At 42.0% G+C, this 26,157-nt stretch overlaps 2 protein-coding genes across 3 annotated transcripts; both read left to right on the top strand.

The window, feature by feature from the left end:
- sh3rf2 (SH3 domain containing ring finger 2) lies at nucleotides 1–13,542 on the top strand. Its single transcript, XM_037261959.1, has 11 exons — nucleotides 1–145; nucleotides 1,103–1,483; nucleotides 3,819–4,106; nucleotides 4,829–4,924; nucleotides 5,720–6,115; nucleotides 10,226–10,329; nucleotides 11,225–11,395; nucleotides 11,586–11,863; nucleotides 11,964–12,271; nucleotides 12,619–12,923; nucleotides 13,010–13,542. The coding sequence occupies exons 2-11, from the start codon at nucleotides 1,145–1,147 to the stop codon at nucleotides 13,188–13,190; spliced, it is 2,466 nt and encodes an 821-aa protein (XP_037117854.1). The 5' UTR covers nucleotides 1–145; nucleotides 1,103–1,144; the 3' UTR covers nucleotides 13,191–13,542.
- A 675-nt stretch (nucleotides 13,543–14,217) lies between these two features.
- On the top strand, nucleotides 14,218–21,483 carry kif3a (kinesin family member 3A). Of its 2 annotated transcripts, XM_037262082.1 has the most exons (18): nucleotides 14,218–14,392; nucleotides 14,793–15,066; nucleotides 15,492–15,636; nucleotides 15,884–15,968; nucleotides 16,116–16,221; nucleotides 16,476–16,615; nucleotides 16,954–17,151; nucleotides 17,232–17,406; nucleotides 17,507–17,605; nucleotides 18,029–18,037; nucleotides 18,239–18,395; nucleotides 18,630–18,810; nucleotides 19,060–19,170; nucleotides 19,443–19,568; nucleotides 19,793–19,846; nucleotides 19,971–20,039; nucleotides 20,137–20,267; nucleotides 20,550–21,483. In XM_037262082.1, exons 1-18 carry the CDS (start codon nucleotides 14,387–14,389, stop codon nucleotides 20,596–20,598), a joined length of 2,115 nt encoding a protein of 704 aa, XP_037117977.1. In that variant the 5' UTR covers nucleotides 14,218–14,386; the 3' UTR covers nucleotides 20,599–21,483. The 2 variants fall into 2 exon arrangements, with proteins under 2 accessions (XP_037117977.1, XP_037117978.1); XM_037262083.1 differs by lacking the exon at nucleotides 18,029–18,037.
- The last annotated feature ends 4,674 nt before the right edge of the window (nucleotides 21,484–26,157 follow it).

The following is a 26,157-nucleotide window of genomic DNA, read 5'->3' as shown; positions in this document are numbered from 1 at the left end:
TTCCACGCTTCTCAGGTACGCAGTGATCGCCATTAGCCGCGACGACTACGTGTCGTGCCGATCAGGAGGACGTTATGGTGGCGGCAGCGGTGGAAAAGAACTTGTCTTTTTAGTTGGGAGAATTTGCCAGCCTGTGGACGAGCATGTAAGTTATAAATGTTCCCAGTCTGTGTTGTTCAAATCAATGTGGACAGCTCGTACAGTCACTTTCACTTTGACAGGTGAGCTGATATGTTGTGTGCCCATGTGGAGCTTGGAAAAGCATCGGGGGAAAAAAAAATATATATATTGATTACTTCAAAGTACGACGTAAGGCTAATGATAAGGATTTTATGAACTGGTTCTCTACCGGATGGCAGCAACACACCTTTTCATTGTCTTTAAGGTGGGAAGTTTGTCAACAATGTTATTCTGTTTTGCATGTCAGTTTTACAGTAAATTTCAATTGGGAATTGCAACATAAATTGAAATTCTGGTACCAAGATTAGCTGCATTTTTATTTTTTTTTACAGATCATCAATGATCATTTTAATAATCAATTAATTAATGTGCCAATGTTTTTTTTCAATTAATTTATTAATCCAAGGCATGGTAATCAGGTGGTTAGCCTCACAGTCCAGAGGTGCAGGGTTTCATTCAGGCTATGGCCTTCCTATGTGGAGTTTGCATGTTCTCCCGTGCCTGCATGGGTTTTCTTCGGGCACTCAAGTTTCCTCCCACATTCCAAAAACACGCATGGTCGGTGAATTGAGTGCTCTAAATTGTCCTGAGGTGTGATAGTGAGTGTGAATGCTTTTTTGTCTGTGTGCGCTGGCAACCAGTTCAGGGTGCCTACTGCCCAGAGACCGCTGGAATAGGTAGGCTCCAGCACGCCCGCGATCCTAGTGGGGGATAAGCGATTCAAAAAATGGATGCATGCAAGGATAATGAATCCGATTTAAAACCCTACCAGAGCCCTTAGGCACTGTGATGTCATTCTCAGTCAATATTATGTGGCAGTATGGCCGCCCACTGAGATGGATAAAAACAGGTAGATGTTGCTGCTTAATTCATATTCTATAAACTCAATATTAATCAGAATACCTCTCTTCCTGTCTTTCAGTATGGTGGATTAAGTGATCAAAAAGCTACAGTCCCCACATAAATGGAGGGGCTCTCCATAATGACCTTGCTGGAGTGCCCTCTGTGTTCCCAGCTGCTGGATGCATCAGCCAAGGTGCTGCCCTGCCAGCATACTTTCTGCAAGGCTTGCTTGCAGAAGCAGGAGGCCGCACACTCGCAGCTGTTCTGTCCAGAGTGCAGAGCACCCGTCAGGGCCCGAACAGTGGAGGAGCTGCCCGCCAACAACCTGCTGGTACGGCTCCTGGAGGGTTTACAGGGGTCAGCGGGGCCAAACCGGAACCCGCACTACGCTGTGCCCTTTGCCAGGAGCAGTGGGATGGGCAGGGAGGGTCATTACAGAGAGCAGCAAGGGCACAAAGAGGTCAGTGTGCATTTCTCTATACCAATGCTGGATTGGAGAAAACTGATAAATTTGTGTAATGACATGGAATATAAAATAAGGGGTTTTGGATGTACCTAAACTTTGCATCCGATTCCATAAAGGTGTTACACACAATGATCTTTAAAGAGGAGGTCAACCCCAGAATTTTCTTAGCAATGACATGTTTGTGCCTCTGGTAGTCTAAACACGGCATTCTGATTTATATTGCGTTTGTGGAATATGAGCAAAGCAGCAAAATCCACCCGTTTGTATCCAACCCAGGGGCGGCCATTTTCAGGGAATGGATTAAAAAAAAAACACACACATAAAAAACCATAGTACGGAAGTAACCGCTCCACAAACTAGTTAGTAACTATTGGTAATTGTTAGTAAACTTGAAAAATCGCTGATAGGTAAGATAAACCCAAAAAGATTAGGTTTCTTCTCTTGCAGATAGTCAAATTATCAAACCTGCTCAGTGCCAAGTGGCAGATTTCTTATTTTCCAGCGGTCTTGAATGCAGCATGAGTCATCTGACTTGTTATTATTTGTGGCACACCTCCTTATGTTCAACAAAGTTCTTTATCTGTGTTGTCTGCTGCAATACTTGGAATCATTCTATCCAACTAAAATTGTAATCTCCCAGTACACACAATATGTTTCAACATAATGCTCATTTGTCAAATGCCCATTGAATGGAATTTTCTATATGGTGCCAAATTGTAAATGAATGCTGCTTCAATGTCAAAGTCTGATCTTCCTCATCACTAAGTGGGTTCATTCACGCAAAAGCCTGAAGAGATGAGTAAGATTACCAAACACGTCACAACCTAAAAGCCATCTGAACTATCAAATTATTTCCTCAGGCAATCTGCAAATCAAGGGCTTCTCAGGGCTCGAGGTTTCTTTAAACCCGTTTCTACAATGACAACTTTGAACTTCTGACTGCCACTGGCTGACTTGCAAAGAAGTTATATCTTGCTATTGTTAAATTAGCTCATTTTAGGAACTGTATAACCCAGTGGTTGAGAGCTTCACCAGGGTGATACTGACGCCCCAAACTACAACCTGTAATTTTAATAATTTATTTCCCATGAACGTTATTAAAATGCACGTTCACATTCGCGAGTAGTGTGACTTTGGTCAGAGACATGAGGAAGGAAATAAATTAGGCTACTTTCAAATCTTGCTAACAGTTTAAAAACTCCTAATTCCCCCTTTAATGTCAAACAAATTTTTATTTATGAGAGAAAGCAAATGTAAACCAGGTTTCTCGTCTTTAAAATTCTCCATTATAAGACGGCTTAAAGGAAATGAAACATGATTCATTGAAAAATGAAACAATAACAAATCTTTTTGAAAAAAAAAAAAAATGCCTGCGTTTGACCCCGTCCTCTTCCCCAAAATTATGGTTTATATTTTCATTCATCCTCACGTCACACGCGTAGCAAAAAGCTTTTGCACTCAATAGTTAGTCATTTGACGTTGCTGAACTGAGATCTTTTGAGGTACTTTTTTGTTTTGTTAAATACTAAATTGTATAACGAGAGAATGTATGAAAACCAATTTCAATCTGATATGCACGGACCTGAACCCCATCATTAGGTCAACAAAGCTCTCCATGTAGTCCGTATCAATTTATGTCTACTGAAAATGTGGGAAACTCAGACCATCCATCACAGTTTTACATCATTTACACAATTCAATGTTCACAAGTTGGCTTGTAAATCCTTAACTTCGGTTCAGTGAGAGTTCAAAAAGCTGGGCCGAGTTCAAGCGGGAGGAAGTTTGTGATCATCGTGCTATTTAGACACCCAAGACAAGCTGCGGTTCAGAGCAGTCTTATATAACCTATTCTACATATCCTCTCAATCAGACCAGACTTCACAAAATGTAATTTTAGCATGGTTGATCTTAAAATAACATCAACCTGGCCACGGGAAGCCCACTCTGCCTGAGAAGAAGCAAGCAGATGTCTTTGTATCTTTCTTCAGCTGAGTTACTTTTAAGTTGTCTTCAAATAGCCCATCTGGAGAATAATGCGTCCGCAGCGCTGTTTTAATTCACTGGTGCATTCTTCTTTTGGAAAAAAAATTTCTGATATTTGCTCGGCCCATTAATCTTAATATAACCAGAAAATTATCTCATGAAGTGAGCTGTGATAATTATACGGTTCATACGGTGAGTAAACACAACTATGAATTTGGATTGATGATAGCTGCTGCAGGCTTTTGGCCCCGCCCAGTCAGTTATTCGCTTAACACTCTTAATTGTGAAGTGTATTTATGTTTCAATTTGTGCATATGACTTGAAACTTGCTTTTTCTGTTTCCCAGGCTTCTTCAAGAACTTCAATGCACAGCCAACAAGGAGATTCAGAAGGGGAGCTGGTCCTCACTCCCGTCAACGGCATCACGGCAAAACACAGAGCGACATCGGGCGATGACTGGCTCCATAGACACGTTAGCGACAACAGCGGCGCATCCGGAACGCTGCACGCTGCCAGCCAGACGCTGCAAACGTTCCCCCACCTGCAGTCGCTGGCTCTCTGCCGAACGCTGTGTGACTTTAGTCCCAAAGAGATGAGCGTGGAGAGCAGCGATTCTTGTCTCAGCTTCCGGAAGGTATGTCTCTCCCAATCCTACTTGAGCAGGTACAGAAGATCCTTTACAGATCTCACTTAGTGGAAAAGAAAATAGTTGTGACCACAGTCCAAATACTGGACAGTTGAACGTTAAAGATAACGATCCAGTCTGAATTCCTTTGAAATCCAAATCACGTTTTCTCATGGGAAACAATGAAATGAAATTCTTCTGTGCCCTGCAATTGGTTAGCAACGAGCTCGCGCTCAGCTGGGATCAACTTTAGGTCAGATGTTATCACAGGAGTTGAACTTTATTCTAGCAGCTCGATATTTTGAAAAGAGTATCTGAAGTGTGCTCACAGGCTCATTGTGATCTCTCACCAGGTGTTTGGTGTCTCTAAGAACTTGCCAGGCACAGGAAGTTCCTTGTGATGCTAATTTATAATATTCATGGTCATTCTTTTTCTTTTGACTGTTTTGCAGCATTGCTGCCCTGAAGGATTTTTGAGTTATATAAGGGCCTTGTTGCTGTCTGCTTTCCATTAAAGCACAGTTGAGGCTTCCCTTTCTTTCTTTCTTTTTTTCTTCTTAATGGAGTAAGCCCGGCCACAGAAAAGGCCCCGGCCTTCACAAAGAAAAGGGAGTTGATGCCAGGCTATTTAGTGTGAGCATAAAAAACTGACAAGCTGTCATTTTATCACGTCACCTCTTTGTCGCTTTTGCCTCCCTTTAAGTTTGCTCACATGTGCTTGTGCTCTGCAGGGAGACATTCTCACTGTCATCAGACGGGTGGATGACAACTGGATTGAAGCCAGGCTGGGCGACAGGGTAGGAATTTGCCCTCTCCAGTTTACCGAGGTGAGTGTTGTCCTCATCCGACATGCCGCCTGTAAATTCTTTTGTCTTTGCATTTTTCCCTAAGTGTCATTCTATGTCTGCAAAGTGCTGAGGGTAGGGAAGTCATCTTTGAAGCAGTGCTGGGTGTGCAGATGCTCATTAGTCAGGTTCTCAGCGCTTGCTTAGCTCGCTGACTGTCACTTGTTTCCCTTTGACTGCCATTATAAACCTGCTCCTCACTGAGACACGTTGCTGGGTTGAACGTACTGGCGTCTGAGTTCCCTCGCGTCCCTCTTTTTTTTTTTTTAACACCCATATCTCTCCTCACTTATTTTCCCAAGCACTTCCCCTCCCCTTGTCGGTCCTTACTCCTCTGTATCGTTCTCCTCAAGCTCCGCCTCAGCAGCCTTCCAATTTTTTCATCCTCCTCTTCGCTCTCCTTGTGCTGTGCAGCCGGGCGTAAAGACACGGTAATGCTTTCTCTGCTCGGATGGCATAACAGCACATCACTGTGGTGAGCGAAAGCATTAACCCAGCCTTGGCTGCCTGTGTCGCTCTGTATTTCACCTTGCCTCCTCCCGCTCGGCTCTCAGCGCCAGTCGATCCTTCCGGGCTTACTGGCTGCTACTTATCTTCCCGCCTGCCCGTCCAACAAGTTGGAGTGGGCGAGTGGAATGATGAGCAACCGTATTTAGACAGCAGCTTCACTGCTCAGCACTCAGCCTGTCAGGTGCTAGTGACAGGTAGACTTTGAGAAGCTTTCCTAGTTTCAAGGAACTGACATCACTTTCCCCTTTCTGCTTCCATCTTTCCCAGCTAAACTCGGTGGCAACCAAACTGCTGGAGGCAAGGAGTCAGCGAAGGAGTGACTCAGCAGAGTTTCAGCAGCGGACGACCGGACGCAGGAGCAAAGACAAGGCCCCAGAGGCATCTAGCAGGACGGCAAACCAGAGAGTCACGCAAGTTCCTGCAAAGACTCCTCTTACCGGCGCTTTGGTCACTTCCAACCCACACAAACAGCCCAAACCCGGCAGCAGCAACTTTTCCCGCCCGGCCTCCGTGGAAGAGAACAACATTGGCGGCTTCAACCTCCAGCGACAGTCACATCGCTCCTCCGTGCGACCCACCAGCCGTGGACACGCGCATCCCTCCAGAGTTAACTCTCAGCGAGTCCGACGCCACTCTGACGGCCCGCGCAGGCTCCTCTCACTGGTGAGTAATTGATTTGATTCGAAGACTTGTGGCTGACATGAGAAGTGCCGGTTCTGTGCACTGAGAGATGTTTTCATTAGCAAAGATAATGTTGTTCTCAGGGGTTCCGGGTGGGGTCCATTGTCGTAAGACCCAAGGAATGAAAGTTGGCCCGGTGCTAGACTTTGCATGATCAACTGTCTCCTATTAAGATGAAACACATGTGAAAAAGGCTGGGAATGTAAACTGATGGGTTAAAAGATTGAGGGTCGAAGGTGGAACGGTTGAGAATTTTGTAATCAAGAGTCCTGGGACCTGAGCCAAAGTTTCCTCTCAGAAGTGAATGTGACAGCGCGTTTCCCTCATCCAACAAAAACACAACCAAAACAGAAAAGTTGTTATTCTATGAGGCAGAACATTTTTATGCCCTTGAGAAAAATGTATGAAAAATTAACATACTATATTACAATATACAATTACATACTATAACTTTGCCACTCTTTATCTTTGCTGTTTGACGATGTACCAAACTTTAAAAAAAATACATACAGTCGTTTAATCTTACTGTGACTGATTGCATAAAAGTTGGATTAACACATCAAAATGGAGTGCAAAATTGAAGAGAGCAGGGAGAGTTAATGGAACAAATTTAGGTGACATCAACTCAAACGTTAACATTTTCAAAGTGTATTATGGTTGGAAGGAAAACCTACCTGTGTAAAAAAAAAAAAGGGCTTCAAAAAGCCCTTTTTCAAACTATTTATATTTCTGTTTGCAGTGGTGTAGAAGTGCTATTCATCACACTGACAGCTGTTTCTACCATTTGCATTTGCACCATTTGGACCCATCACAAGTGCAAAGTATTAGAAATGCCAACTCCCACACTTCATTTCGGTACTCATTGCTCTCTTCATTTTAGATGCTGCTGCATTTGCATCGTGTATAGTGAGTGCACAATTCCATTTCAAAGGGCTATTATAAACATTGATAGTCAAAACAGGTTGCTTTGGCAGAATGATGGATGGCTGATAGCTTTTGGATGCTGGATGGTGCTGTGTTCTCTTCAACTCAGCATAAATTCTTAAAAGGACACGTGTGAATGTCGCATATGTGCTGACCGTCCATTCCATTTTTTGGAGCGAGTCGGTACGCGACTTAATGAGGAAACTGCACAGAGTCACAGTAAGGTTATGCAGTCCCGACATGAAAGGCTCTACTTGGTTTTCAGCGTTTAACTTTCCGCCAAGTGACCTGCTTCCTGAGATAATGATTTCCTTTGATTCAGTGGAAGTTTCACAGCTCTGCCCTGCAATTAAACATGTCAGCTCATAACACGCACACACACACACACACACACACACACCTTAAGTAGGTCTGAAGGTGAGATCAAAAATACAAGCGATAATGACAATATTAAAAAAATGAGGGAGTCAGCCTGGGAAGGCAAAAACACAATTTTTGAGCTGTGTGAAGGCAAGTAAGTAGGAAGATGAGGAAAAATATGAGATAGTGTAGATTCAGCGTGTAGGAGGTTCGGAGAGTCCCTCAGTGCGTCTGCTTATCTCTCTCATGCTGATGATGATGAGTCACTGGTGAAATTTGTTATATAACAAACCCCCGACTCCCCCCCCCCGCCATGCTTTAAAACTCCTTCCTCTTCACTAAGCAGGTAACATCCACTCACACATCAGTTGGCTAGCAATAGCAGACAAGCCCTGCTTTCTTTAAGGAAGTCTGTCCTGAAACTTTCTTGAATCAGGTTTCAGCCACCTGAAGATGAAGCGAATTTCCTGTAGTGTAAATTTATAGTGGATATGAATTAATGTGACCTAGAACCTGCATGTATTAAATTGGAAAAAAAAACTTTTTGGGAAAGTCGAATATAAAGGAAAAAAAAACACTACCAACAACTGTAGTTGCACAAGTGCGCACACCCTTTTGTAACTGCAAATGTGGCTATGTTCAGAATTAACCAATCACATTCAAACTCATGGAGCACTCATGTTAAATGGGAGTCGGCACATGCCCACATTTTGTCTCTTTGTTTAACCCCAACTAATGTTCAGATGTTCCGGTAGACGTTTCCTGAATGTTATTGTAGTCACCTCTTACAGCAAGTCTATGATTTCACAGCTCAATCTCATTGTTCAAAGATATTAGTCAGAACTAGGATAGAAAATATTTTCCAAGATATTAATCATACCATAGAATTCCGTGACAACAGTCATAATCAAGTGAAGACAAGAGTGACATTCCCAAGAACTGGACTTCCTTCGAAAATTGATGAAAAGATTGCGGGTAAAAAAACAGTAAGGCAACCTGCCAAGAGGCAGTCAGCTACAATGAAAGAGCTGGAACTGGGGTCAACTGGGGTCAACTGGGGTCTCAGTTAAAATGGGTGGAATTATAAACAGTTACAAAAAGTCCTTGAGGCCAAATACGACCTGTAAAAACATGTGAGCTAGCCCACCATGCAATTTTAACATCTTTTTTTTTTAAAGCCCCAAAGCCTTTAACAAACAAATTCTTCCATGTTTGCACATTGCATCACATTTTTAAAACTTCCAATGGCTTTCTATCTGTGATTTATCAGTCCACTATCTGTCCATTAGAGTTCCTCTCCCCCTGTAAATACTCTGTAGCTATTGCTGGGTCATTGCACGTGGCAATTGCGTGACTGCTGCCTGAGTGAGACAGCCTCCTTGTAGCTGATAAAACAGACCGAGAATAGAAGACGGACACAGAGAAGTGACTTAAATAATTGAATACACGAAGAATGCAGTGCCGTGCTTTTCCCTCGCTGAATGACTTGCAAAGAGTTAACGCCGTTCAAAAAGGATTAATTACCCTCATTTCGTCTGAGTTTGTTCACATTTAACCGTCTGTCTTCTCAGGAACGATGTCAGGGCTTAGATTTACACCAGCATCTCTGAGAGCTTGAATGGCTCCATGCACTTTGTCCCCTCTTTTACATGTGTGCCTCACAGCTCTGCTTTTCACAAGTGACTTGCAGGTAGTAGCAATGAGTCGATGTAAATTATAGCTTGCTTTATGTTTCGTGCTAGCATTGAATGCCAGTGTATGTGCAATGCAGCCTAATGGCCACAGAGCCTCGGGATCCAGGCACCTTCCAATAAAGACTACCTCTTGCTTCACTGGCCACGATTAATTCTTTAAGCACTAGTTGTGCTTTAAATAGCATCAAGCTTGCATTGAGGCCATGACACGGAATATCATTTCTGTATTTTGTAAAGAGCAAATTAAAATAATCAAAGGACTGGTTGTATATTTCCTAGCCACAACATTTACTTGTGCAGTGTGTCAAACTCATTTTTATCGCGGGGCGCAATGTAGTCATTGTTTCCTTTGGAGGGCCATTATGACTGTCAGCGTCTTCTATATACATGAATATATACATGAATAACTAGTTTTGGAATCAGAGACGAGTAAAAACTGTTCAGTTATTTTAAAAATACTAAAAATTGGAGAAAAGACCTTTTGTAATCTTAGGATTGACACATGAAGTTGATGCACAATGTGTCTTTGCAGGCCATATAAAATGATGTGGCGGGCCGTATCTGGCCCCCGGGTCTTTTGTTTGACACCTATGAATTCCATTATAAGAGATGTATTAGAAATCAGGTGCTCTAGCATTAAGACTATAGTACTGCTACTAGCATAAATTTGTGATGATGAGAGTCAATCATGTTGCAGTCTTTTCAGTTTCCCAATCTAATCAAACACCTTCGGGTGATTTTGTACTGACGCAATTCGCTGCCCTTGCCATTGCTATTCTTAGAAGACTGAGTCAAGCGGTGCTGTATCTTTATCTAACATATGTAATTTGAAAAAATATATATATATCAAGGATGAACTTATTCCTTGGATGACGAGTTTATAGAATTTTTCATCACTCTTACGTTAAATGTCATCAAATTGGGCGGGTGTACGTAATGTGGCCTGTGAGTATATGTTCTGGTATGTTATGAGTCGTGTCCTCATGTGAATCGTTGGAATTCCCCAACACCACCCTGTGACTATTTTGGACTGAGTGTCTGCTATGGTTTAAAAGTTCAAACATCCTCCTTAAAATTCAAGTTGATGATTGTTTTGCCTTCATTTTGTTGACAGAGTGAGAAGATGGCCAACGAAGCTCCACCCAACATCTCGATGGCTCTGTCAAATCCACAGATTTCCTCAGACAGCAAAAACACACAGCAGCTCTCCATCAGTGTGTGAGTCCCTCAATAAAAACTTTTGCTGCGGTATCCCTGGAGTCAGCCACGTGGATGCAATGCTGCGGCCACGGTCAACTGCAGCTTTAAATTGTTATATCACCATTCGCCACTAGGTGGCAGTCTTGGCTTTGATATTGAGTATATAATACGCCATACGATAATATGAGTTGGCCTAATATTTTTGGGGCGTATTTGTAATGGTATGTAGAACAAAGACAGTACCCAAATAAGATTTAAAAATTAGAGATGATTTTTGTTAAAAAATAAATGCACAAAATGAGTTCTTGCACTATATGTTGGGTAGTTTTGTGCTGTCCTTGAATGGTACTTTTTAAGCAAGAGAGCATTGCACATTATACATGCAATGAAAAATATATGATCAAAATTGAAATATACCAAGAGCTCCCATTTTGCATGGATTTTGCCCATATTTATTTTTGTCATACATTTGGTTAGGAAGTGCGTAGTCCTATGTAGTACTGATGGCACTGTTGTAAAGCATTTAATTTTGCCCATCCCTGAGCTAGACTGTTCGATTGCTTTGACCTTTATTTTTGCTAATGCTGCTTTGTGACTATTTGCATCCTTTCACTCTTACCATTTGAAACCAGTTAAGACCGTGAAGTCGCACAAAGAAAGATTGTTTAGGAAATGCCACGCTCCTGCGAGGCACATGGCAAAAGACAGAATGAGAGCAGGAAAAATGTGGACACCTTCTTCGGCACCTATGCCCCACCGCTGTGCGAAGATCTTTTTGAAAATTTGCAACACTTATTTTTCCCCAAAACATGACTTGAACTGTTCCATTACCTTAACCATTTAATGACATTTAGACCCACACGCCTGCTGTTCCTCATAGTGTGATAATAACATGGGCGACTTCACCCTTCAGGTGTGCTGTGCTGTACTCCTACAAGCCGCAGCGCCCAGAGGAGCTGGAGCTGAGGAAAGGCGAGATGGTGGGAGTGTACGGCAAGTTCAAAGAAGGCTGGCTGCGTGGGTTGTCTCTCCGAACGGGCAAAGTGGGCATCCTGCCCAGCAACTACGTCACGCCTGTGCTCAGGTGAAAGGCCGCGATCCCTGACGGCAGAATGCGTCAGCCGAAGGACGCTTGTATGCCGACGCACTGCATTTGTGTGGGCAGGAATATGTTAATCATTAAAAATGTAGAAAGCAAAATGTATCATACGTGTGGTGGGGAAAAAGGATTGTGCAGAATGCAAGTGTGAATGGCCTGCTGTGTCTTGCTGTAGAACGTCAGCCAGACTCCTGGAGACCAAAGCGGCGAGCTCTTCTTCGTCACAATACAACGCAACAGTGGCAAAGAAGCACACAACTGCCAGGAATCCTGCTGTGGTCCTTGCCCCTGATAGGGTAAATACTGATGGAGCGCTGTACTCAGCAGGACAGGTCCCACATGTGCCAAATGGAGCGCAGCACGCAATGTCATCCACAGACGGCGGAAAATCATCCTTCTACGGGAGCTCGCCAGGTTGGGAGACGGTTAGGCGATTATTTAACCCACACAGAGGTGAATGCAGCCAGTCCGTCTCCTAAGTTCAGAACTGTTGTGCATTGTCCCCTAATGTATCCTTTTTTTTTTTTTTTTTTTTTTTTATTACATTTTTCAGTATCCAACCCTTTCAACCATTCATCCAATTTGAATGTCCCCTCCAATTCGGAGCACTTTGCTCAAGTTCAGGCATCCGGCTACTCGCCCGCCCTGCAGAGAAAGAAAAACGGTGGAATCCTTGCCAACGCTGGAAGACTAGCCGGCTGGATGAATGAGCCGACAGCGCTCTCTGCTGCCCCACTGTTGAAAGACAGAGACTTCAGCTCTTTGAATGAGGCGGGAGGTTATCAGCATGAGCGCCATCCGTCCAGTGGCCCTCAATCAATTCTTGTCAGACCCGATTCGCATAAGAGCACTGCAGACAAGGTAAAGTAGTGCTCACATTAAGTCACACTGTAGTCACTCATCCAGTCGCTTCCATTTTGGTGATTTTCTGCTGATCTATCAGATTGTCCTGTGTTTATTTGCATTGAAGCAAATATTTTGATCAATATAAAAAAAAGTGCACAGCTGTCATCCCCGCTGTGTTAGAACTCTAAAATTACCCGAAAGTGAAATTTTGATAGGATGACTTGCTCGCATCAAATTTGTGAGCAGCGACCCAGAGAAAGAAACTCAGATCATAACGCATTCCAGTTTAAAGTCATTTTCTTCTTTGATTCATGTTCCATTGTCAAATTAAAATTTTGTGTCTATGTCTTGGTTGTTTCTAGCCTGCCAAGTCGGTGCGCTTCCTCACAAATGAAGACCACCCACCTCCACGGCTTCGGACCTCCTCCTGGTCTTCAGGAAGCCAGATTCCGTCCAACTTTGCCCCAGCACCTCCCGCGCTCGAAGTATGGGCACCATCACTCACCTTGGGAAGAGATGGACCCGGTATCATCCTCAAAGACGGAAAAGCTTCAGCTCTCAGGAAAAGCATGGAAACGGGCTTTTTGGATCCAAACTCAAACCAGCTTAAACCAATGTCGTCACAGCCGTCGCTATCGGCCATGTCGGCTCAGTTTAGCCCTACCAGGTACTTTGACAATCTGAACAACCATTAACAAGAGAGTCGTTTTATGACTTGTCTACATAAATGTACACTGTTTTTTCCTCCCTCAGACACAGAGTGAATTCAACACATCTAGCCCAGACAGAGTCTGAGCTCAGTCTGCTCCAAGGAGACCTGGTCCTGGTCCACAGACCTCGACCTGATGGCCGTGTCCTGGTGACTCAGGAGACCAGCGGCCAAACGGGGCTATTTCACAGTAGTATTCTTCATGCTCTGGAGAGACTCAGCTGACTTTGTTGAATTAATATATTTTGGATACCCTTTGTCAAGATCCAGCGATTGAAATTGCCAAAAAGAGATTTCCATGAGGGAGTTTATTTTTGCTCCGGGTTCATATTAAAATGTGTGGAGATATATTTTGTTTCTTCAGTGTAAAGAGCATGTACTGTACTGTATGTCTCACGTGTACTGAGAATTTTCACACAAACCCACCAAACGGCTGTCTCCCTGTTTCTGCCCATGTTACATACAATTCATAGGTGAGTGCCTTTGTCAAAACCTACAAAGTAAAGACAATCAATTTAACCACGTGAAGTGAATTATCTCTATTTTTCTGTGCAAATAAATTACCTAAGACAGCTAATTGGATGTCTTGCTGGAGTTATTTGATTTATATGGGGCAAAGTAACTCAAACAAAAAATAATAATAAATGTGTCTACTCCAAAATTCACGTGAGAGCCATACAATTAATCAAGATGGCAATAAACAAGGCTATTTTCCCAAGTTCAAAATATATAAAGGGAATATAGGGTCTACAAAATAACAACAGTTTGATGTTAATATTGCACATTTATTCACAGATAACACATTTTTATGGAGCTATTTAAATAAACGTGACTGCATGACGGATCTAGTTTTGACCGTTGCCGTGGTGACAGTCGAAGACGTACGAAGGTTTGTCATCCTTTGAGCTATTCACGTATCAAACTAAAATGATCGAAACTGATGAAAAGTATATATATATATATATTTTTTTTTTATTATTATTATTATTTTTATTTTATTTTTTATAGCTTTGTTGCTTAAAGTCCAGACATTTGACACTGGGAGTGATGAAGCAGGTGAGGGTTCGTTTTTGTATTTGGAAACTGACTTATTTCTGTACGACAGAAAGCACACCGTGTACATTTTGAGACCAAATTTAGTATAGCTTTTCGATTGCAGACGCCTTTTTGCGTTTAATTTCATTAATAAATGTCCACGTCACCTTTTGATAGCTGCGAGGAATTCCTCCGCGTCGCCCCCTAGCAGGTGACGCATGCGCACTGCGCACAGTCTTAGCCGAGCTACGGAACGTGAGGCTGATGTTATGGATTCCACAATGGCTTTTAAATTCTTAAAATAACCAGTGTAATGCTCAACGGACACAATTATACAAACACCGGTCATTGCACGTATACTCTAACTACTTCCCTGCTGTTTTACCATGCCGGTAAGTCGCTCCGCCCATTTGTATTTTGTGTTTTGTTCGCCAAGGGTTCCTCCCTTCCTCCGATCCCAATGATGTGATGCTAACCGGTTAGCCTGTTAGCTCACTCGCCGTTAACCAGAATGTTAGGAAAATGTGCACTTTGCGCTTTGTCGTTGTCCGTTTCAACGAATGGGTTTAGTCACTGGAAATGTTTCTCATTTTTTCTCACCGTTGATGTCATCTGTAATCTGTATTGTTTGCGTCTCGTCATCCTTAGCAACCAAGCGCCAACTAACAGAAACTAGTGCTAATTAACCAATCTACTCAGTCTTATGGCGTTATTAATCTATTCAAGCCCTTTCATTTTCCCACTATAACTGTGTCTACGTGTCGCGCAATAACCGACCGTGATATCTTGCAGAGCAATAAGGTTGAAAAGCCGGAGGTGAGCGATAACGTCAAGGTGGTGGTACGATGTCGTCCGCTAAACCAGAAAGAGACTGCGATGTGCCACAGGCTGGCCGTCGCCGTGGACGAGTTCCGCGGTACCATCACGGTCAACAAGCTGGACACTCAACAGGAGCCTCCCAAAACATTCACCTTTGACACGGTGTTTGGACCAGAAAGCAAACAGCTGGATGTCTACAACCTTACTGCCCGGCCCATCGTTGATTCGGTGCTGGCAGGATACAATGGTATTAATAACATAGTAGTATTATGTGATAATGTTTTGCTTAATAGCCTGTGTGGATTCACAGACACTCACTAGACACTTTAGGTAGCCCTCCACAGTCTGGTCCACACAAAGCTGAATGATGTTATAATACATTGTCATGAATCATAAGCCATCGTTTCCCAGCCTTTATTGAGCCAAGCCCCCTATTTTACATGAATATAATCTTATTTTACACCACCAAAGCACACAAGATGTCAGAAAAGTTCTAGGTCATGTACTGCTCAGCACATCTACGAAGAGATCCTGCTTCAATCATTGCAAAACCCATTTCATGTGTATCAGTCTTCAATAGCCATTATGTTACATTTTGCAACCCATATTGAATCTCAGTGGGATTTTTTTTTTTTTTTTTTTTTTGCATCTATGTGCTTCTGTTTATTTCAGGTACCATCTTTGCCTATGGCCAAACTGGAACCGGTAAGACCTTCACCATGGAAGGTGTACGAGCAGTGCCAGAGCTCCGAGGGATAATCCCCAATTCCTTTGCGCATATATTTGGTCACATTGCCAAAGCAGAGGGAGACACTAGGTATGTAAAAATATATTGGCCCCTTCATTTATATTATTCTATTTCGTTGTCTAAACAATCTAAAATTTCATTCAAATGTTAAATTTCATTCAAATGTTAAATTTGCACCTAAAACATTCATGCCATGTCTTTTTTTTTTTTTACTTGCACAATGCATCTAAACATTGTGTTGCTTGAAAAATTAGAAATGATATTGGAGCAACTACTAATATTTTGATGAGTCAAAGACTGTTATACACCTCGACAGGTTTCTGGTTCATGTATCATACCTGGAGATTTATAATGAAGAAGTGCGTGACTTGTTGGCCAAGGACCAAATGCAGAGACTGGAGGTATCATATCTGTAACCAAAAATAGTGTTGATTCAGTGATTCTTCTTGAAACAGCTGCAAAAAAATACTGCTTCATTTGTAGATTGGCGTCTAAGGGAATCAATCATTCTTGCGCATCATAAAGTGTCTTTTTGTTTTCTATATTAGGTTAAAGAAAGACCAGATGTTGGAGTATATATCAAAGATCTTTCTGGATATGTGGCGAACAATGCTGACGACATGGACAGAATCATGACTTTGGGCAACAAAAACCGTAAGAAGAGAATTAACAACCACGCATTCCAACTTTAGTGTTTATCTGTTTGCACAGATTTTCAATCGAGTGATGTGGCAACCCCACCCTGCAAATAACAAGGAAATCAAAATGACTGTAAAGAGGTTTTAACAACAAGCCTGTACTTTGCCCAACATTGAGTAGCCTCTTAACTCACATACAATAGTTGTTTGTGTGGAGCTTCATCATTGTTTTGATCCAACCACCTGTTTTCTGCATCTTCCTCTCAATAGGCTCTGTTGGTGCCACAAATATGAATGAGCACAGCTCTCGATCACACGCCATCTTCACCATCACCATTGAGTGCAGCGAGAAGGGCGTAGATGGAAACCAGCACGTGCGCATGGGAAAGCTTCATCTTGTTGATCTTGCAGTATGTCAAACATCAGCTATATTACTTCCACAAACGGAAATGATCATCACAGTAACTTATCAATGGTTATGATCCACGTGTACATATTTTTTTCTTCTCTGTGGTCAAAACTAAACCCCTATTCGCAATACTGGCGTAAAAATACATTTACTAGAGTGTCAAGCAGGAAAATGTGTGCAACACAAGAGTGCAGAGGAGTTATTTTTTAATATCACGTGGACAGAATTTGGCAGTCAAGGGAAACTGCATCAAGTTTAGCCTTTACCATGGCTAAAGGTTTTGATTGTGGACATGGCCTGATTCTTACTATTCATTTAATATGTGTACCTCCCTCACAGGGTTCAGAAAGACAGGGTAAAACGGGGGCCACAGGCCAGCGCCTGAAGGAAGCCACAAAGATCAATCTGTCACTCTCCACTTTGGGTAATGTCATCTCCGCCCTGGTGGATGGCAAGAGCACCCATGTGCCCTACAGGAACTCCAAACTTACCCGCCTGCTGCAGGACTCCCTTGGAGGGAACTCCAAGACCTTGATGGTAAGGCCAAACAAAGGAGATATTTTACCGAGATTTGGCGAGACTTCAGCGTGCTGACGTTTTGGCTTGTCGCCGACCAGTGTGCAAACATAGGTCCCGCGGACTACAACTACGACGAGACCATCAGTACTCTGCGCTATGCTAACAGAGCCAAGAACATCAAGAATAAGGCCAGAATCAACGAGGACCCCAAGGAAGCTCTATTGCGCAAATTTCAGAAGGAAATTGAGGATCTGAAGAAGAAACTTGAGGAGGGTAATAAGTTTCCTCCTGGCCCCACTTGAGCTGAGCACACTCTTCTTATGTTGTAGTCTTTGTGACCTTATACTGTTCCATAATGCCTTGACCATCCCAGGTGAGGAGATCTCCGGCTCGGAGGGCAGCGGCTCGGACGAGCCCGATGAAGGGGACGAAGAAGGAGGGGACGCAGGACAAGGACGCAGGAGACGAAGAGGTAACAATTACAAGGCCTTGAATCTGTTTTCTCCTCTTGTAGAGAGGAAATTTGATTTTGTGAACTGCTTTCTTGATGCATTAAGTTGACGGAAGTTTTGTCAGTAGTTTTCTCAGGATTTTCTTTTTCTATTCCACCACTATGCTGGTAGCAAAATGCATATGACACACACCTCACATCCTCACATCCCATTATTGCTGAAGTTGATGAATGTTAGATTTTGTTCATTTGTAAATGCCCACAGTCAGCTCATGGCTCAGCTTTATTCGACTCCTTCAAGCCTTCACCTGTACCAGTTTTCATTCATTGACCTGTGTTAAGTGTTCTTATTTTCTTTGTCTTTGCTGTATTGGTATTTGTCTAACATTCGTGTGTTCTTTCTCCTCCTTTTGCCTTTGTCTTTACAACTCTTCTTCCTCCAAGAAGAAAGAGGTCGGTGTAAGAATATTTATGGTCCATCTGTCCTGTAGCAAATGTTTTGCTTTAACGAAAGCATATGACATATTCTGAGGTTATTTTCAAGTAGGTTGTTGCTAAGCCACAGCTGACATTTCTGTTCAAGTGGTTTGTAACCATTGTACCATTAAAATATTAGATATTGCAGAATCCAGTTAGCACATATTGTTATTTCAGGGAAGAAGAAGGTTTCACCAGAAAAGATGGTGGAGATGCAGGCCAAGATTGAAGAAGAGAGAAAGGCTTTGGAGGCCAAGTTGGACATGGAGGAGGAGGAGAGGAACAAGGCAAAAGCTGAGCTGGAGAAGAGGGAGAAGGATCTTCTCAAAGCTCAGTGAGTAAACCAGAAGAATAGCAACACATCTTCACATACTTAAAATAAATGTTTCTTTCACAGTGCACATCAAAAGTTTTTTTGGGGGGACTTTTCGTGTCTAACGTAACAGTTTTGGAGGGTACCTTATTGTTGGAGCCTGTTTCTGTGTATCGAGGTTTAGGATGTTTAAAAAAAAAAACAAAAGAAAAACATCACATTTCTCACCACATATGCTCATATTATCACTCTTAGACAGGAGCATCATCTTCTGCGTGAGAAATTGTCAGCCTTGGAGAAGAAGGTAATTGTAGGGGGTGTCGACCTCCTGGCAAAGGCTGAAGAACAGGAGAAGCTTCTCGAGGAGTCCAACAGTGAGTTGGAGGAACGCCGACGGAGGGCGGAGCGCCTTCGCAAGGAACTGGAGGAAAAGGAGGTAAGCACATAGCATGGGAAATCAACTCTTGTTTGTTTGTTTGTTTGTTTGTTTGTTTGTTTAACTGATTGGTGTTTTTTTTAAATACTGTAATTCATTGTGGGGGTCACATTCCAGACCACAAGCACATTGCAGCACAATATATGGAGGGAGCTGTCTAAAAAATGGCTTGTCAAACTCTTCCTACCTATGGTACCACTGCAGCCATGTGTATCTGTGTAAATCTGCATCTGTGTATTTCCAAAACAGCAAGAGCGCTTGGACATTGAGGAAAAGTACACAAGCCTTCAGGAGGAGGCCCAAGGAAAGACCAAGAAACTGAAAAAAGTCTGGACCATGTTGATGGCTGCCAAGTCAGAGGTAAGTGACTCTGGCGGTGATGTATATTCAGCATAAGTTGAATTAGATTTTGAAAGGAGCATCTGCAGACCTTCTTCAAGGTTGAACACCCTGCAGGTGGCAGAAATGTGCCATTTCACAAATCTGACGCCACATTGCTCCTCAATTTTTGTGAGAATCAGTTGAATTGTGCTCGCACCAAATGCTTGTGAAAACGTTTGTAGGCACTAATTGGAATTTGCTTGGATATGCCATGTGACCCTTCACATGGAGTCTTCTCCTTCCTACTTCAGTTGGCAGATTTGCAGCAAGAGCATCACCGAGAGATTGAGGGCCTCCTGGAGAACATTCGCCAGCTGAGCCGGGAGCTGCGACTCCAAATGCTGATCATAGACAACTTTATTCCTCAAGAATATCAGGTCTGCGTCTATTTATTATTATATATTTTTTTCAGTAGTTCATACATGCTGAGAGCTTGTATAAACTCTGTCCTTGAAAAAGTTAAAGTGACTTTACCACATGCTCAGAGCAGACAGCCAAAGAATGGCTCTATTTTGTTGTAAATTTAACTTGCAAGTAGTGAATAAAGATCATTCTCTGTAACTATGTATGTGTAACTTTGACATTTTCCCTCCCTGTGTAGGAGATGATTGAGAACTATGTGCACTGGAATGAAGACATTGGAGAATGGCAGCTGGTAATTGTTTTATTTTGCTAACTTGACTATGGAGCTGAGACTCAGCGTTTTTTTTATTTGATGAAGTGAATCACAATGGTCCTCAAGATCCAGATTGTCTATAATTTGTATTTTCTCGTGTCAGAAATGTGTCGCTTTCACTGGCAACAACATGAGAAAACAAACACCTGCCCCAGGCAAAAAAGAAAAAGACGTAAGTCTTTTCTGGTGTACTTGTTCTCGTCCAATTGACAAATATTCGATACCTGTCGCTTTTCTTCTCAACACCGCGCTTGACTCTCATCCTGCAGCCTTTCGAGGTGGACCTGTCCTATGTGTATTTGGCCTACACAAAGGAGAGCATGCAACAGTCACTGATGAGACTTGAGAGACCCAAAACCTCTAAAAGTAGCAAGAGTGGCCGGCCCAAGACTGGTCGCAGGTAAACACAACACAGATCACAAGTAAAGCTTACTAGAACTTTAGTTGGGGTTTAATGGGGGTTAATCGGAGGTCCATAACTAATAGTTTTTTATGAGATATGTACATTAGATAGAAATCGGTGACAATGATGACTATTGCAATGTCAATTCGACCTGGTGTTAACCTAATGAATACATCGCAGCACTTGTGCTGACATCAAGATATAATCTCCGTTCTGAGAAGCCGCCTTCCTGATAGAGTGCCACTAACGCTTATCTCTTCTTATATTACCCCCGGACAGGAAAAGGTCTGCAAAAGCAGAGGCGGCCGTCGAGTCCCCTCAGCAGTGAAGACATGCCGATGTCAAGAAAAGAAGCCTCTCGTATAAACTGATAATCCTTATTTAAAGAGAAAAAAAAGATCTGAGTACACTGACACAGGTTTAAATGTGACGCGGCTGAAGAGCTATTTGGAGTATTATAGTCAATAGGATCCCCGGCTTCACATAATGCTGTATCTTGGAAATGCATTTCAACAGCAGCGGCCCCTCTTATTGGGGCTCTGCGTCTAACGGGAGATAAATCTGGGCTACTTACAGGTCATGGCTACATTTGTTCTTTTTCCGCAGCAGCAGATCCTTTTCATTTAAGTCCGAAATTCCAAGTTAGTTCTACAAAGACTGTGTCACTGAAAAAGAACGGTCCCAAAGTAGCTCAGCCTAACATTCTCAGTAATAGATGTGAACATATGTTAAAACTTTAAACTGAATCTGTATGTTCTGATGACCGACGGCAACTGTCGTATTGGTTGGAAACTCCATGCAGTCATCTGCAATGATAAAGATCCTGAAGTCAAATTCTGTTTTTGAAGATTCAGGCTTCTACTCTGAAGAGAGATTACGTAGTTATAAGTATCTAGGTGAAAGTGCGCTTTCTACTATTTCACGTGGGTGCAAAGTTTTGGGAATGTGCATGCCAGCCAGCTTTCTCATTAGTGCCACGTGTTCATCTATCATTTTGAAAAATTACAGCTGTATTGTTGAGATGCACCATATTTACTCTATATGCCTTAGTATAATGCACTTGTATGAGGCTCTGTGAAGGTCATGTTAATTTCACTCGCGTGTTTCATAGTGGAGGCAAAACGGCTTTTGTTTGATATCACGATACATGTCAAATGTTTACATTCACCCTGGAATTTTTATTTATTAAATTATTTTACACATGTTTACCTCACGTTTGTGTTGTTCTTTTTGTCTTTCTCTTGATGGTGTAGATGACAGTGGTGATTAATAACGTGCATTTACGTACCCATTTTCCTGTATGCGTCGGGCTTGGATGACTTTCTTTGTAAGTAAAGCTTCCCTCTCACCACCCAACACCGTAGGCCAGACATATAAAGAAGGTAAGCGATTATTGTCTCAAACCGGTACTTAGCAGAAAAAAATGTTGCTCCTTCAATGAAGTCGGCCTGTTTGCAGCCTTCTTGTCTTTTCATCAAAAAGTCGAGGCAGTCATCAGTTCTTGGTAATGTCAGTTATGCCACATCTTCTCCACTAAATGACTGTTTTCACTGAGTCCTACGGTATGATTCATTATTTTCCATCCTGGTTCTGACTGATACCTTTGAGCAATTTGATCCCTCTGTTGTTGTGAAAGCTCTTTACAAGATGTGACTGGAAACATTTTATTTGGTGCACCTGAAATGGTGACACTGACTCCTACTTAGCATGAGTTTGAATGAGATTGGTTGGTTCTGAACACAGGCACGTGCCCAGTTATATCAGGGTGTGCAGACTTATGCAACCACGTACTGTCAATCCCTTTTTGGGTTATTTTTGGCCCAACTGTTTTGAGAGTGAGAACAATTTAACTTTTTCTATCCGCTGTATGTACATGTCCTTGTAATTGACTGGCGACCAGCCCAGGGTGTACCTCGCCTCTTGATCAAAATCAGCTAGAATGGAGGAACTTTACATAAAATGAATCATATTTCTGTGTGGTAAACTAAATAAATAATACAAATAATTTTAATAAAAATGTACTCCACTTTAGTCACTTTGGTTGTTTTATTTCAAGTTCTTTGGGATGAAGATAGAGTCCAAAATTCTTCTAGACTTAAGTATACCATGTTAGAAATGATTTAACATTTTGCTAAGTATGAACACTTCAACAATATAATGAAAAAATAAATATCAGATTTTATAATTAATATAAAAAATAATTTATAAGTTATTCTGATGAAAACATAGAAGCAATCGTCACTTTTATCAGAACAACTGCTGGAGTGCACATTTTGCGATGTTCTCCAACAATTTGCACAGAGGATATTTTGTGTTGTTTCTCAGGTGACATGTCTCGACTCCATTCTGGAACACAACATGAGCATGAGTTGAGTAACACACAAGACTTGAGGAACGAAACTCTATGTTCTTATGAACAACAACTATGTCTGTTAATAACATTATTTTTTATCAAAAATCTAATTAAACTTTTCTAAATCTTTTTTTGCACTGATTCTGAACTTGCCCTCGATTTTATCTCGAGCACATCAGATTTTCATATTGACAACAATAATATTATTAATACAATAGCATAGCCGTTCATGGGGGTGAATGAGTTAAATGAGAATATCTCAAAAACCTGATGAGCTCATCTTAAAAAAAATACATATTGACACTTCAAGCCATCTCTGATTAAAATTTGCTTTTGAGAAGTGTAATAGGAGTTTACCTTCTTATTGTACTGATGTAGATTACGGGCAAGTATTTTTAGTTCTTCACCAGTAGTTTTGTTCACGCCTTTCTCAGCTTTGCAAAAGGAACTTTTCTGTAAAGATAGGTCCCTGTTAATGATGTCAACTTTCTGTTCAGGTGACAACCTTACCTACCTTGTTGTCTTACGAAAATGTCTCACACTTACCTGACATGTTGCCATGTTTGGCTTTTGCACCATTCCACGCGACGTTGAAAAACTATTTTTCAAGGTTTTCTCAGCTTCGCAAAAGAAACTTTTCTGTCAAGAAAAAAAACACTGTTATTAATCGGGTCAAGTGCCTACGTTTCTGTCATTTCAAAATGTCTCAAACCTACCAGACATCTTGTGGTGCTTGGCTTTTGCACCATGAGAGTCAGTTGCGGAGACTGTAAAAAAGGCAAAAACCATCAATATAATAAAATATGAATGATAGTTTTATCATTTTTGTTTGAATACACCGTATGTACTTACTGGGAGAAGACATGCATTCTCCGTTGCTTCCTGGATACTCTTTAGCTGGATATCATCAGAAAGCACAAAGGATGCTGAAAAGAAGGCCATGAGTATGACTATTACATCAATGTTAAGTGTCATCATGATTTCGATAGCGAGCACAGGCCGACGCTGTCAGGTGGGGCAAAAAAACAATAAGCCCTACTTTCAGATGCTCTGCTTTACATAGGAGGCGTAAGAGGAAAGAAAGACCATATAAGGACTTAAAGTAGCGTGGGTCCACGCATGTGACCCGCGCCCACATTGAGTAGCACCTCGACATTTATTGTATGTATTAGGGGTGTGACAAAAACTAATTCATATTGGAAAAATCGCTTTTAATTTGACAAATCGAACTGATACATTTTAAAATAGACTAGCAACGTACATGGAGATACCTCATTTTCTACCGGTATTATTGAATATGATTCAGTGTCCATTTCTTATTACCGTATTTTCCGGACTATAAGGCGCACCGGACTATAAGGCGCACCTTCAATGAATGGCCCATTTTAAAACGTTGTCCTTATATAAGGCGCACCGGACTATAAGGCGCACCATTAATGCATCATGTCAGAGTTTTAATCCAAATCAAATCATTCTCCATTTTATCTTTTTTATTTCAACTTCAGACACGACAAATTACTGTATAATCACAAAATAATGATCCATAGTCTTTTTGATTCATGATTCATAGTCTTCAGCGGGCCACTTATGATTGATTTCATGACACAATGCTTCAGGCCAGTTTAAATTTAGGAATTTGGTCCATATATAAGGCGCACCGGACTATAAGGCACACTGTCAGCTTTTGAGAAAATTTTAGGTTTTTAGGTGCGCCTTATAGTCCGGAAAATACGATATATATAAGTGAGAATCCAGTCTGCATTTCACGTGTGGATGAATACATTCACTGGTTTACAATGTCAATTTTAGCAAGGCCTTGGTGGTGCAAAGGTTAAAGGCGCTGGTTTGACTTCTGCCTCAGGCCTGTTTCGGTCCAGCTTATTTTTCAACTCTAGTTTGAACTCCTACTTACTCTACGTAAACCCCTATTTCAAACTAGGGTTATTTATGTATTTTTTTTATTTCTTATTTTTTATTTTCCCCTAAATATTCAGTTTATATCTGCTTCTTTTTTTTTTTTTTGCAGATAGTACAAAGCCTGCCCGGTGTGCACAAAAGCGAAATTTTTACGCCTGTTTGGTTTGTGGCTGTGATCGCAACGGCCTGCGTTGGACTTTCTGTTGTCTAGTAGCGCCCCGCTGAGGTGCATATTTGCAATGACAAGATGGGCACGCGAGAAGTGTTGAAAATTGTTACACAACGAGCTACCCCAGCTTTTCTTCTTTCTGCATGTGCCAAGAGATTCATCTGTTGTTGTTTCAGAGCTGCTTGGGTGTCCGACTAGATGGCAGAACTACGGAAAATACTGTTACTTCTTCGGATTGGACAAGATTTCGTGGAGTCAGGCTGAGATCATTTGTGTTATGAAGGGGCCACCTGGTGAGCATTGAAAACCAACAAGAGCAGGTAACGTGTCTCTCTTTCTCAATCGTGCACTCACTCGACCCAACTGCCTCTTTCTCATTGCACTTTCTGTCTTTCTTGCAGAAGCGGCTGGCGTCGCATATATCAACTTTGCGGACCTGGATGGGCCTGCACCGCAAGTTGCATGAGAGCAAAGTGTGGCAGTGGACAGACGGAACACCTTACCCCAACATGTCCTTCTAGTGAGCGCCATATAGCTTTGGATGATGACGATGATGACTAAACTTGAAAAATACCTCAGGGACGGAGACAAAAGGGGGAGTGGACCATACATGATTGGCGTATTTATCTTTAATATTTCATTTATGACTTGGCAATTATGATTTATTGTTATTTATTTCTGCTTTATTTAGGCTATGTCGCCGTGCAGATTGGCATCAAGTGTGGCTGGGGCGCTTTCCAATTGACCTTCAACAACGAGCCCCAGGAGGACTTTGCATATCCAATTCAAAACCTGCAGAGCATCAACTGGCTGGAGGTGTGGCAAGTGACGCAGATCGACATCCGGCTGAAGTGATGAAGTGGCCTCCTGTCTGGGCGTTGTCATGCCGACAGCTCCATCCTTTTTTATTTCAGCGCTCGGTTGCCGCCACCTGTTGTCCACTATCGACTAGTATTACGGTAAGACATTTTCACAGCCTTATTATGCTTGTGTGGAAAATCAAATGCTGCTAATGATAAGTTTAAACACACATTCTTATGATTTCTTGAGTTTCTTTAAAGAGATCATGTAAACATCCCTCCTTTAAACTGACAATGTAAACTTGTTTGAACCAGAATAAAGGCATTGACATTTACAATTGGTTTGTATGTCAATTCCATATACTACTGAATATTGTGTGTGTGCGTGCGCAAGGCTAAAGAAGCGGTCCACTGTTCAAAGCCACTGATGTGGAATTCAATTGCTTTTGGTGAATATTTTCTCTCAGCCCCTCTCATTTGTTCTCATCGGGAAAGATAAGTCAAAATAGGGTCAAGCTTGGGACCTGTCGAACGAGTTTTCCAGACTCTTGATTTAGACGGCTTTGGTATTTGTGCAGTTTTGGCACCCTCTTGTGACCAGTTTATTAATGCAATGGCGATCTAAAGCAGCACCTTTTGGTCGAGTTT

This window comes from Syngnathus acus, chromosome 10 (genome assembly GCF_901709675.1).
Source record: "Syngnathus acus chromosome 10, fSynAcu1.2, whole genome shotgun sequence".
NCBI lineage: Eukaryota > Metazoa > Chordata > Actinopteri > Syngnathiformes > Syngnathidae > Syngnathus > Syngnathus acus.
This window is presented reverse-complemented; position numbering and strand designations above follow the sequence as displayed.

Coding starts and splice junctions, on each gene's coding strand:
- sh3rf2 (XM_037261959.1), top strand. CDS start 1,145: ATGGAGGGGCTCTCCATAATGACCTTGCTGGAGTGCCCTCTGTGTTCC. Junction 4,107..4,828: donor CTTGTCTCAGCTTCCGGAAG/GTATGTCTCTCC, acceptor TGTGCTCTGCAG/GGAGACATTCTCACTGTCAT. Junction 10,330..11,224: donor CAGCAGCTCTCCATCAGTGT/GTGAGTCCCTCA, acceptor TTCACCCTTCAG/GTGTGCTGTGCTGTACTCCT.
- kif3a (XM_037262082.1), top strand. Junction 16,222..16,475: donor GACTTTGGGCAACAAAAACC/GTAAGAAGAGAA, acceptor TCCTCTCAATAG/GCTCTGTTGGTGCCACAAAT. Junction 17,407..17,506: donor GAAGAAGAAACTTGAGGAGG/GTAATAAGTTTC, acceptor TGACCATCCCAG/GTGAGGAGATCTCCGGCTCG.